Source organism: Diprion similis, chromosome 3 (genome assembly GCF_021155765.1).
Source record: "Diprion similis isolate iyDipSimi1 chromosome 3, iyDipSimi1.1, whole genome shotgun sequence".
In the NCBI taxonomy this organism is placed as follows: Eukaryota; Metazoa; Arthropoda; class Insecta; order Hymenoptera; family Diprionidae; genus Diprion; species Diprion similis.
Genome location: NC_060107.1, coordinates 5,419,277 through 5,432,511, shown reverse-complemented (window position 1 = coordinate 5,432,511; position 13,235 = coordinate 5,419,277). Strand labels below are relative to the sequence as shown.

Below are 13,235 nucleotides of genomic sequence, written 5' to 3'. Positions count from 1 at the left end.
AAATTAAAATTAGCACGGATTGCTAAGAAGCTTTATAAGAATGCAGATTGATAAGAATAAACAAATACAGAATGTAGAAATGTAAAATTAAACAAAAAAATATGTACTATAACAATTTAAATAAGCAAAAATGGACGCGTAAACAAAGTGAATGTAATTAAATAACAAAACAAAAGAAAAGGAATAAATGGATAAATAAGATATATAAATTAAAACGTTTAAAACAAAACATCAATAAAACGAGCAGTATAAAAATAATTTAAATAAAATCCACACAATAGTGTAAAAAATGAGTTAAAAAAAAAATCAGGAATAGATAATAGAATAAATAGAAATTGTACGATATACAGATCATCCATATTACTTGTATATCTACTGTAGACGTCGAATTATTGAGTATTGGTTACACGTAATTATACTCTGTTATAATATCTAACTTTTGCCGCGTAATGAAGTCGCGTGTTTTCCGTGTCGTAGTCCATTAGAATACGTACATATAATTATTATATATCATACATATACGTGTACACGTGTGTGTGTGTGTTATACTATTTCTCGAGAGAAGGAAAAAGCCAAGACGGATTGTGAATGAGTCGGGAAGAGAAAAAAAAGAGGGTTTTAAATGAAAAAAGGAAGAAAGTTCCTAAGTCGGAGACGGTAATTAAGATGAGATGAAAAAAGAAATAAGTAAATAAATAAATAAGTAAATAAAAACAACCAACAAACACGGAAACTGAATGTCAAATGAACCACGAAGAAGAGACGACAGGATGAAGAATAAGTATATCACACACAGATATGCCGATGAAGAAGAAGAAGAAGAAGAAGAATTATATATTAGATGTGACAAAGCGTTATCAAATTTATTAATTAACAGCGGGTCGATGCGCGCAGCGCGTTCTTTCAATTCGATAACGTCTACAGATAATATACACATGACATTGTATAGGTGTTACATATTATGCATAACAGATACGACGTGCGCGACGTTATAAAAAATGAAGAAGAAGAAGAAGAAGAAGAAGAAAAACTAAAAACAAAAATCGGATAAAGGAAATAATAAAGATTAATTAAGAAAGTTATTTATACACACACACACACACATATATGTATATATATTCACATATAAATTATAATAAATTGATAGATATATTGTATATGTTGTGTATATACGTATACAACAATATGACATACATATAGATACCGATTATAATTTATTATTTTTATTAATTATAAGAAAAACAAAAACAAACAACAAAAAAAACTTGCTAGTAACGGTGCTGCTGCATAATTCGTTATTATACGTAGGCATTATAGGTATACCTATGTATATAGTACATGTATAATATTATGAGATAAATAAAGTGGTCGTACTACCACCCTATCATCGTTTCAAATACTTATGGATCACCTGCACGGATAAGATGATTGATTCTCGGTATTTACGTGTGTAAGTAAGCGTGTAAAATTTCAAGTATCTAACTGTTATCGAATATGTGATATTGTTGAGTTTTATATATATATATATAAGTACACAAGTACCTTCTATGCTTTATAAAGGGTGGAGTATAAAGATTAAATAATCTCCACCCCACTCCACTCCACTCGATTTGTAACACGAGTTATATTGATAAAAAAAAAAAGAAGATAATCGTTTGCCCAAAGCTAAAGCGACCCGTTAGTTTAATGTTAATATATATGTAAGTACTTATAAGTGTATAATTTTCAAGGTTTCTCCATCACGTTTATATAGAGATATATCTGCATATATATATAAGAAAGAAATTTAGGAAAGAAATTGATATTTTAAATTATAAATCAGCATAGAAGGCTAACTATTATAATAAGGCTATCTATATATACCTATATATATATATATTATATATGTGTGTGTGTAATTTATGCAAACGGCGTTTGATGATTCGACTCCGAATATGTGATTTTCATCTAATTAAACAATATCTTATACTTTTTTTTTTATGTATGATAGAAATTTTCAACGCTCGATGTTTAGAAATTTTTAGTCTTTACTTGAGACCTATATATTTACAACATAGATAGAAGTATCAACGTTATTACATATAAAAGGAGAAAAAAAAAAAAAAAAGTAAAAGGTGCGTGCTGCGCAAAGTGTGTCAATGCAAGTCAATCGCGTCATAATATTATATGTATAATCATATATGTATATATCTATCTATATTCCACAAGGTATTCGCGTTTTAAATAATCATTATTATTTTCGTTGTACGATAAAGGTATGTATATATAGTAAAAATCAGAATGACTCGAAGTTATTATAAACACTCGCGAGATAGATGAGAAACTCGAGAAAGTGTGTAAAGAAAAGTAGATGAAAAAAAAAAAAAAAATGGAGAAAGATTTACTTTTTTTTTTTATTTTATTTTATCTTATTTTTCATTCAAAAGAAGAATTTTAGGACACGATCATTAATTTATAACATTATTTTTTCTCAACGAGTTTCCAGCCATATATAGTTTCAGTTACATTATATCTAGCATACATACATATGTATAGGGTGGGCGATAAAAAGGAAAAACACAAACATTTATAAGATGTAAAACAACAAAACTTTCATATCGTTAGCAATGGAGTAAAAGCGGATATTGAAACGGTTTAAGTATAGCTTGTGTATATATATATATATATATATATATATAAAACGCGTCTTTATGTATGCATCTGTATATATATATATATATATATATATATATTTATACACACACGCATATATATATTTATTTACCTGACGCAACGAATAAAAGAGAGAAGCGCTGCGCAGGTAACTGAAAGAAACTTTCTGCAGAGTGCAGAACAATGCATGTTCCGGGCTTATCGTTGCAAGTATAACGAATACTGTACATACGTATACATATATTTAAGTACATACATACATACATAAAATCGTAAGAAAGAAAGTGATTCGTGCGGGTCGGTAAAGCAGATATCCATATTACCACGGATTTGAAATAGATTTGAAAGGATTTTTCTTTCAAATTATTTTTATAGTGAAATTAAATTTTTTTTTTTTTTTTTTTTTTTCGAATTGTGAAATATCGCTGTCAGATTTTTATCGACTCTTCGAGATCGGTTCGTTATTAAATTATATGCACTATATATATATATATATATATCGTCATGCACATCGCAATTGATAATAATTATATATATGGAGGAAGAAGGAACTCGCGGATCTTGCTTATTATCTAACGATATTAATAATGATAATTATAGACCAACGACGTGCCGTCATGGCCGGCGACCGGTGATCCGATACTTTAACGATAAAAAAAATTTATTCGTAACATCAAAACATTTTTTTTCCCAAGGATGTAATTCTCGACGAAAATTTAATTGATTCAATAAACTTTTTTTTTATGTGAAAATCGTTGTGGAATTTAAACGTTTATCGCTGATGTAATATAAGATTGTGAGAAATTTTTTTTTTAGATCCTTTATTGGGTTACAATTTTTGTTTATTTAATTCTTGTTACTTCGGCATTTTATTCTCAATATTACACATGATAGGTTATCGGTAAATTAATTATCGTTTTATTATTATTATTCGGGGCGTGATTGAAATTCCGATGATTTTGAAAAGATCCGAATCTTTGGTGGCGAAACTTTAAAGTAAATAAATCAAACTTTGACGATACACAAAAGTTTCAAAAGTACGAGAATGAAAAAATTAAAAAATCTGAATTACAGAAATTCCGAATAATCGAAGATTTTCAAAGTTCCTTCTTCAAAGTTTAATTTCTTTCCCTCAAGTTTCGCCACAAAATAATTCAAAAAATTATGCGCTTTCGTAAATTTTCAAACTATATCTTGGCTATAATACCATACTAAAATAATCCTCGTTATCGTCATTTTCCCATAAATAATTCAATAACAATTACGATTATAAATAATACAGAAAATCAAAATCAAGTAGGAAAATTTTATTCGCAACTATGAAACCTGAAGAGAACGGTTCTCTCATGAATCACTTTTGATCCCCCTCCAATATCCTTTCAGCATTATAACTTGTACAGGGAAGGAAGAAAAAAAGAAAGAAAGAAAGAAAGAAAGAAAGAAAGGCAGGCAGGCAGGCATCTGCAATGGCGGATGCAGCGCAACTCTCTACCTATGCACCCACACTATATATACATATATATGCACACAAACATATATGTATAATATATACACGATGCACTGCAGTATCGCAGGTTAATTCGTTACGTATAACGTGAGAGATTCCCGCGGTAGATTCCGGAGTTGAGTTTACCGGAAGTAGTGGCACATAACCGGTACACAGATACATTGTACTTCACGTTCTTCCGTTCCGAAATGCAAATATTCGCACCGAGTACAGGAAGTAGTATAAAAATTATACCTTTTTTTTTTTTTTTGGAACGCCTTATATATTATTGTAGACATATATACTACACAAACAACTGTGAAAACGATGAATGAGGAGGTAAAATTGTTTATATAACATATCGATTTATTACGTATATATATATATATATACGATAATGTAAGATCCGATAAACTTGGACACTGTGCGGCACTGTGATCAGTGATCGATCCACGATCGATCGATTAGAACCGTACCTTAAACCTATTCTGAACGATTACGTGAAGCCTGCGAGCGATTAGCGGGAACACGACGTTTCAAGCTGTGGAACGCGAAAGCGAATCCAAAGATTGGAGTGCAGACAGTCTTTGAAACATATCAGTAAATATTATTAAAAATTTACCTGCAACAGCAGCAGTAAAACGAGACGTGAAAATTTGACTCGATCCTTTAATTAATTATCGCAGTAATTATGCAATTTTAAAAGCATTCTCATATAACGCATGGAAATTTGGAGGAACAAAAAAATCGTCTTAAACATTTCGGTTACCTGAAAGTGGGAAAAAAATTTTCAGACTTTGCGTAGAATATATATATATATATATATATATATATATATTATATATGTGTGTTGAGAAAAAAAAAATAATTGACAAAAAAAAGGTGACTTAAAGGGTTGCGATTAAAAATATAGAAAGATGAAAAAATCGAAGAGCCAAAACATGGAATTTTTGAAAACGCGAGAATTTAATGAAGAATTTAAACGTCTTAAAAGTTGAAATAAAAGATTAGAAAGGTCAGAATATAAAATGCCAGAGTGTAGAATCGTCAAAATTCCTCTCGATAATATATAGAATCATCTACTGCATATTCTCGATTTTGCTATTCCATGTTTTGACTGTATTACGACTGACTATGTTTTCAATTTTCTGTACTCAAACTTTCCAAATTTTTAAATTCTACGAATAAAATTTTCGCGTTTAGAAAAATTCGGTATTCTGGTTCTTTTACGAATTAGTAATTTAGTTTTCTACCCCTAACCGATCAGTACAGTGTTCAATAGAATATATCGTTAGTGTTATAATTACGATATACCTATAATAAAGTGTGTGCAGTACGTGAGCTTGCTGCAGCTGATACTGCAGAGATTCGAAAAACGTGTAAATTCGCAAAATTCTTAAGCAGCGACCGAGGAAAGAATTACAGATAGACTGGTGTGTGTGTGTGTGTGGAAATACATCAGTAATTAAATGCACAGTTATAATACAGACTGGTTATTGTTCAATTCAAGCGTAAAATTAAGCCGCTTCACTGCGACTCATTGCAAACGCGTATTTTACTGTATTATAAACGAATCTCTGTGCATATATTTTTACATTTTTTAGATATATATCATACAACTGCAGCATATATATACATATATATACATATATATATATGAATTAGGGTGAATTAAAAAAAATTAAATCTGTTGGCTAGCCTCAAAAATCAAAGATATTGCTGAATAAAGGTCTCCGTGCCCAGGCAAACAAAGTAACTCTTTGAAACCCATATTTGCGGAACATTAGAAAAATCGTTCGTACCTCCGAGAGAAATTTTTGAAAATTAATGTTTTCACCACTTTTCAATTAATTCTCAATACACATTGATTTTTTTTTCTTCTCAAACGTTTATGTATTTATTCCATCTTCTGTTTTTTTTTTGTTTTTTTTTTTACAATTTGCGTTTTCTCTGCAAATCTTTGATTTTTCAGGGTAGCCAACAATTTTTATTTTTCACCCTAAAATATATATATATATATATATATAAACCAATTATTTGACCACACACACACACACACACACACGGTGCGACATACGTTGATTATATTTACAGGCACGCATATTATGCAGAAGAATAATCGTAATTTGGCTTATAAACTCGACTTCCGGTCAACTTCTATGTATATTATGTATATAGCTCTATTGTATACAGTCAATATACTATCGGAATAAAAAATCTGCGCTATATAGAACCTACATTCGTACATACGTATAGCTGTTGACTGCGCTCAAGAAAGATTTATCATTATTTTATCCAACTATATAAAATAAAAATTAAAAAAAAAAAAAAATTGCAAAAAATGTGTAGAATCATCGGAAATTTCGCGACGATTTTTATACCCATCTACATATATATATATATATATATATTATACCGCTTTCGAGATCACTATATCAATACCAACCGGTTTTCAAACACACGGCAGGCAATATTATACACGCACGTGTGTGTACGCATATTACGAATAGTCGCATGCAATAGTATGTCGACGTACCTTGACCTCGTGGTAACGCTCTTCCAAGTAGTAGGCTACCCCTCTTGCCTCTTCGTACCTGGCGGCCAGAGCGACGTACTTGTCGTAGTGCCGTTTGAAGAGCACGAATCTGGAAGGACAAAGGGATGAGATAGTTATGAAGATAAGTACGTCAGGGTCGAGGCAATCTAAGCCTATATACATGGACGAAAAGTGCACCTGCACTTTATATATATATATATATATATATATACATGTATATATATTAGACTGTATCAAAAAAATCGACTATTTTTTTTTTTTTTTTTGTTTAAATATACTGAAAATATTGTTCAGGATAACGAAAAAAGGCGCCTGTTGAAATGGGAGCTTTTAATTTTAATTTTAAGATGTGCCTCATCGTGATTTTCTACTTTCCATAAGAATAACATGGCAAAAATGGTTCTTGTTCCTTGCGATTTTTATAACTAGATAACGACGCGTCGTACAGAAAATTCATAAACATGTTTTTGTAGGAAATTGAACGTTCTATAAAAAAGGTCTCTTGTCATTTTACGATAAATCTACTCCTTCAAAAGTTATTTAAGGTCCTTTGTTGATGTTTGACCTAAAATAACTTTTGAAAGAATAGATTTATCGTAAAATGACAAGAGACCTTTTTTGTAGAACGTTCAACTTCCTACAAAAACTTGTTTATGAATTTTCTGTACGACGCGTCGTTATCTAGTTATAAAAATCGCAAGGAGAGAAAGAACCATTTTTTAACAATTTGAAATCAGATTTCGAAAATTCAGTATGGCGATTCCAATCAGCGACCCCGATAATCCCTGCATAAAGTTTTTTGTCCGGATTCAATCAAATTTGAAATTTTTACCCACTATGTTAAATTTTTTGAATTTTTCAGATTGGTAATCGTCGATCCCAATAACACAGAATACTATCTTGTAATTAAAAGTTGACTAAGCACAATAATAATATGTGAAGGATCAATTTCGCACGAAAGATCAAGACGCACGAAATTGAAAACCGAGTGGGTGAAATGATCTTATCTTTTCATCATCGCGTTTAGCGGGAGAATCCGCGAAAGGAAAAACAACGTTTAATTAACGCTTTGCTGTGTTCTACGAGTGACGTCATGCGCGGGTGAGATTTTTGCACATCCTGCGTCGCAAAAAATAGACTCACATATATACAATACAGTGCGTTATACATATATAGATAACTAAATACGATACATGTACAATTGTACGCATACTCAGCGAGGAATTCAAACCTTTTCAAAGTACGTTTCGCTCTATTTTTCTGTCATTTTTCTTATTCGCAACGCGCTCTAAAGATAGTCCTGCATATAAATACTCGACGTGACTCGGATGTACATACGAGTTCACTTTAAACTATGCTTGTATCCTTGCATTCGCTCACTTCGCATACCCACGACTTTTCCAAGCTAAAAATTGAAATCAGGATTAAAACTATATATATATATGTACGTGATACTTCTTTACAATTAACAAGTGTTTATTTTTTACGAAAATCCACCACGAGTGGATTACAGAATAGAACATTCGTTGTAGAATGACATCTTGATGACAACATTAAATTTACGCGATTCATTCTCGACTCAATTTTTGCGTGACATTTCTATTGCACGAGCATAAATGTATAAATCACTCGCAAGCCTCGATATTAAAGATATTATACCGCATTTTTAGAGTCGAAACGAGTTTTGTTTTACTTCATTTGCGACTCGGAACAATCTCGAAAAACAGTAAGACCCTTATACATGCATACCCGTGTACAACGTGAGTAATAATCTAATCCGACGATCCGTCAGATCTATCTCAGAATCAACCAGGAGGGAGAAATTCGAGAGACAAGATTAAGCGGCTCTGTTCTCTAACAATAAGACCAGCTTTCGGATTACACCCGACTAAAGTGATAAAAAAAATGGACTGTTCCTCCTGATATTCAACAATGAAGAACCGACGAACGGCGCTTGCTACAGAAATCGATGAAAGTTCGAAAAAAAATTCTTGCTCACTCTGTCTGTTAATTGGTGAAAAAACAAACAAGCAGAGGCAGATGTGTTTGCAGATTCGTTGAAATTAACAAACGCTATTCGAAAATATTCAAATTGTATATAAATTGAAAAAACTGTTACTCGCTCTGTCGGTAAAGTGGGGGAAAAAAAAAAAAAAAAAAAAAAAAAAAGACAGGCAACTGTTTGAACATTCAACTCGACTTGCATGATAATTATTTGAAACAAGGGCTATTCTATAACGTGACTGAAGTTATTAACGTTAATCAAACGAAAAATCGGAGGAGGAAATAGAAAAAAAAAAAAAAAAAAAAAAAAAAAATACATTTCAAAGAGTCGGTTTTTGAAAATAATTAGTATGTTTTGTTTATCACGGTTTATTAAATTTCCTGCATTCCTAAAAGTGGGAAATAAAGTTTTTCTCCCCGAATACGCATCGTTACTAACTTCACACTGATCCAGGTATTCTAAAGTACCGAAATTCTTGACTTCTTTGAGTGAAAGGAAATTCATGACGATGACATTTGCCATCGTGATCGAGGATCTCGAGGTAATTCTCTGGGATCTAAAAAAAAAATACGTAACGTGACAAAACGAAACTAACCTGTACAAATCGTTCTCGGTGACGATATCGCGGATGGAATCTTCGGGGTCAACGCGATCGGCCAGGACGCCGGGAGGCCCTGGAGCTCGGTAGCATCCCGGGGTGGACGGGGGGCTGGAGCACTCGTGGAGAGCGCTGGAAGCGACCAGGTCGTCCTCCGAGGCGGCGGCGAGCATGGGGCTGAGGGGGCGGCCGGCGCCGAGGAGATCCTCGCTGCGAGAATGTCGCATCTCCGAGTTCCTGAAGGCGCCTCCGCCGCTCCCGCCGCCCCCGCCGCCGCCTCCGTTCCTGTAAACCACCTCACCGTTGCCGTGATTACTTCCAGGGCAAACGAAAGCGCTGCCCGCTATCCCGATCAATAGGTCTGTCATCGCGGCACGAGATGTGAATTAGCGAAGAAAAAATTAATGATAGCGAGAGGTGAAGGAGAAGAAGGAGAAGAAGGAGGAGGAGGAGGAGGAGGAGGGGGGAGGAACGAGTTTCGGGCGTCCGTGACGCGACGCACACCTGTTATTATAAGTCCTCTAGTTTCTTTATCTGTTAGTTTTCACAAGTTATGTCACGGTGTTTTAAATCACGATCACCGAGTTGCTTCGACATTATTCACTTTTATTTCCGTTACCTGAATATGTCAAAACCCTGTCTGATTTAACGGCGTATCAATAATATCTTTTTTTTATTATCGGCTGCTATCGAGAGGAGATAGGCAGGTAGTCGTTTGTCGTGTGTCAATTGTTAAAAGCCGATAAAAACCTTCCGCATCATTTTACGTATTTGCGTTGTTCTTTTGTTTTTAATATTTATTCTTTTCTTATTTTTTTTTTATTTTCTTCGTCACGAATACTGTATTGACACTTTGGACAATGCACCACTTTTTTGTAAATTCTATCGGTACGAAATATAAAAAATATTATTTTCTACAGCTGCCTAAATTCGCGGACGCGCAATGCTTCTCACGCGGCCTTTGCGTGCGCTCCTTTATTTTCGACACGGGTCTTCGCGCTCCATCACTTTCCGTGGCGCGACACCTTCGACGTCTACCTGCGAACTGGTGCGAACTGTCGCCCAACTCTATAGCAATCGAAGCGAAGCGTTCACCGACGTCGTCGTCGTCGTCGATCGCCGCGCGACAACAGTAATAAGCATAATAGTAAACGAGATTTCAAAAATGGCGTAGGCACCGCTACCGGCGCTATAGACGGTCTTCTGCTGCCACGGCTGTGAACGACATCTGCCGGAATTTAAGTCAACTAAGAAAGAGGGATAAACACTGAAATATATAGTAATACTGGAACGTACGCAGTAACGCGGCGTTGTCCGAGAAAGTGTTTATCTCTCCATCTCTCTTTCGTTAATGGCGACATGTTTCTATCTTCGTTCATCCTTTTATTACTATGTTTCAGTGGAAAAAGATGTCTACGGGGATAGCAGACGAAGTTTGAAAAATGGCGAACGTCTTGTTTAGGATAATTTCGAGCGAGTTGATAGCTACTAAAAGTCAACAGATACGTTATGGGCACAGAGTGCGAGGAAAACCGCCTGGAATTGCAAGGACTTTGGAACAACGATTGGCAGGTTATATTGTTTTATTGCAGAATGATTGCTCCGGCTTAACCTCAAAACATCATCGACATACTGACCTTACAAACGGTGAATAATTTTCAGAACTCAAACCATACAACCCTGCGCTACAATTTAAAGTAGACATTGGATTACCGGCTGTTCAGAAATCCAAACGCGCTATTCTTGCTCAGCAGCTCGAACATCGCAAGAAAATTCAGTCGGATCCCAACCTGGAACGACTGGCACGACACAAGGAGCGTAAGATTATTTCTTCATTGTATCTCTCGAATGTTGGGTTGTTTCTAAGGTGATATAATTTTATTCAGTCGTGCAGAATCTACTAATCATTCGTTCAATTTTTACCTTTCAGTTAGAATTGATTTAGATGAGACCGAAAAGATATGGCAGGAGACTTCCGGGGCTTATGATTGTCGTAAAATTGCCGAACACTACAACATCTTCCAAGACCTTTATGGAGACGCTTATTTCACTCCTAGAGTTCCACTGAACATTAGTTACACCATTAATGATGATGGAGATCTCGCAAAGGCTTTCAGGGGAAACATTCTCAAGCCTCTTGAAACTAGCAAACCACCTGAAGTTGCCTATGAGTCCGACCCAAACACCTTGTGGACGCTGCTGCTGACTTGTCCAGATGGAAACTTGGTTGAGGAGAACAGCGAATATTGCCATTGGTTTATGTAAGTTTCAAAAACTTCTGAATAAAATTATACCATTATTTATTGTCGACCGTCAACCCAGATCTTACCAATCTTTAAGTTATATTCCTCTCGATTTACGCGTGATAATGGATTTTTAATTTCAGTGGTAATATTCCTGGATCTGATGTGGAGAAAGGCGAGATGTTAATGGATTACCTAAAGCCCATTCCACTAGGCGGAACTGGCTATCATAGATACATTTTCATTCTTTATAAGCAAGATAAGAAACTTGATTTTTCAGCTTTCAGGAAGGAGCAGCCGTGGTGAGTAGCGATATTCTTAATTTGCAAATAAGTAAAGGGCCTGACACCGCTAATTTTGGATTCGGATTTTGAAACTGTAGTACTTTACTTTTCTCTGTTTCAAGCCTTGACTTGAAGGAACGTAACTGGAACACTTACAACTTCTACAAAGATCATCAGGACTTTTTAACGCCTGCTGGGCTCTCCTTCTTCCAAGCTGACTGGGATTCATCTGTCAAAGACTTTTTCCACAATACTCTTGGTAAATTATATATTCAACTAAATTACAATTGATTATTACGCAAGTAGCATGACTTGTATTGACACAACTTTCGAGGAAGAAGAATGAAAATTAACTTCAATGAAGAATCTGTCCACAAAATAATGCAAAGAAAAGCTCTAAATTAGCACCAAGATTCTATTATTTCCGTTCAACCATTTAACTGATGTGTTTTCTCTGATTCTGATATAAAATTTTAGACAACGATAAAAAAATTTCTTAGCTACTCATTGTGAAAGCAAGCCATCTAATACTTGCGCTCACTTTTTATTAGCTAAAAACGTGGTACAGTTGAATGAGATGGATCGTTTCATTACAGGTACAGAGGAACCGACATTTGAGTACAACTTCCCACAACCTCATATTGCAAAACAGAGGTGGTTCCCTCTGAGAATGCCGTTCAATCTGTACATGGACAAGTACCGAGATCCAAAACAAATTCACAAGGAATATTTGTTGAAAAAATTGAAAAAAACTCATCCATTCAAGGAGCCAGAAGCACCTCTGCGCTATCCTAATGCTCAATACATTGACCGTAGTGTTCCTTCCTGGTTGAAGCTTGAAATAAGAAAAGAACGTCTGGGCTGGGGGCGCATCAATGATGTTTAATTTTTTCAACATCATAGGCATTAACATTACATAATGTATTAATATTACCTTTTTTTCAACTGTAAAACATCATAAAGGTTTATACTTTAGCAGTTGATCACATCGTTTTCATTTCAGTCTTCTAAACGAAAAAAAAAAAATGCTTTTGCTAATGCCGATAAATCGAAAAAGCGAATCTTGAAGTTTCTTAGTCTTATTATACATGAATCAATCATGTAACAGGGTCAGCTCCTATTTGAGCTACCAAAAATCAAGGATTAGTAATTACCGCCGTTCTGTTTTCGCGGTCACGCATCAAAATAACACTTCCTTGTAAACACATTACAATCGCCTGCAATTAGATGGAAAGAAAAAAAGAGTAACAAATGAACATAGTATTTATTATTTTTCGAGTATAGGTACTTTATTTTTTCCCCACTTCTAATCTGAGTGGTTCAATTAAACACGCTATTAGCTAGTATTCGATAATAACACGGACAATTATCTTGCCTAAACAATTTCGATATTTTGATAAATTGTTGAAG

General features: G+C 34.3%; 2 protein-coding genes across 2 annotated transcripts in view; one reads left to right on the top strand and one right to left on the bottom strand.

The window, feature by feature from the left end:
- LOC124404487 overlaps window positions 1-10,003 on the bottom strand; it is a 31,121-nt gene extending 21,118 nt beyond the window's left edge. Inside the window, exons 1-3 of the mRNA XM_046878648.1 lie at window positions 9,803-10,003; window positions 9,296-9,679; window positions 6,675-6,783 (exon numbers count right to left, since the gene is read on the bottom strand). Of these exons, the coding sequence (XP_046734604.1) occupies window positions 6,675-6,783; window positions 9,296-9,666 (480 nt within the window). The 5' untranslated portion in view covers window positions 9,667-9,679; window positions 9,803-10,003. The remainder of the gene's footprint in view (window positions 1-6,674; window positions 6,784-9,295; window positions 9,680-9,802) is intronic.
- Window positions 10,004-10,705: 702 nt separating this feature from the next.
- Window positions 10,706-12,806, top strand: LOC124404488 (39S ribosomal protein L38, mitochondrial). The gene is made up of 6 exons (XM_046878649.1): window positions 10,706-10,870; window positions 10,961-11,116; window positions 11,229-11,559; window positions 11,685-11,843; window positions 11,948-12,084; window positions 12,422-12,806. The coding sequence occupies exons 1-6, from the start codon at window positions 10,741-10,743 to the stop codon at window positions 12,709-12,711; spliced, it is 1,203 nt and encodes a 400-aa protein (XP_046734605.1). The 5' UTR covers window positions 10,706-10,740; the 3' UTR covers window positions 12,712-12,806.
- Window positions 12,807-13,235: the final 429 nt, after the last annotated feature.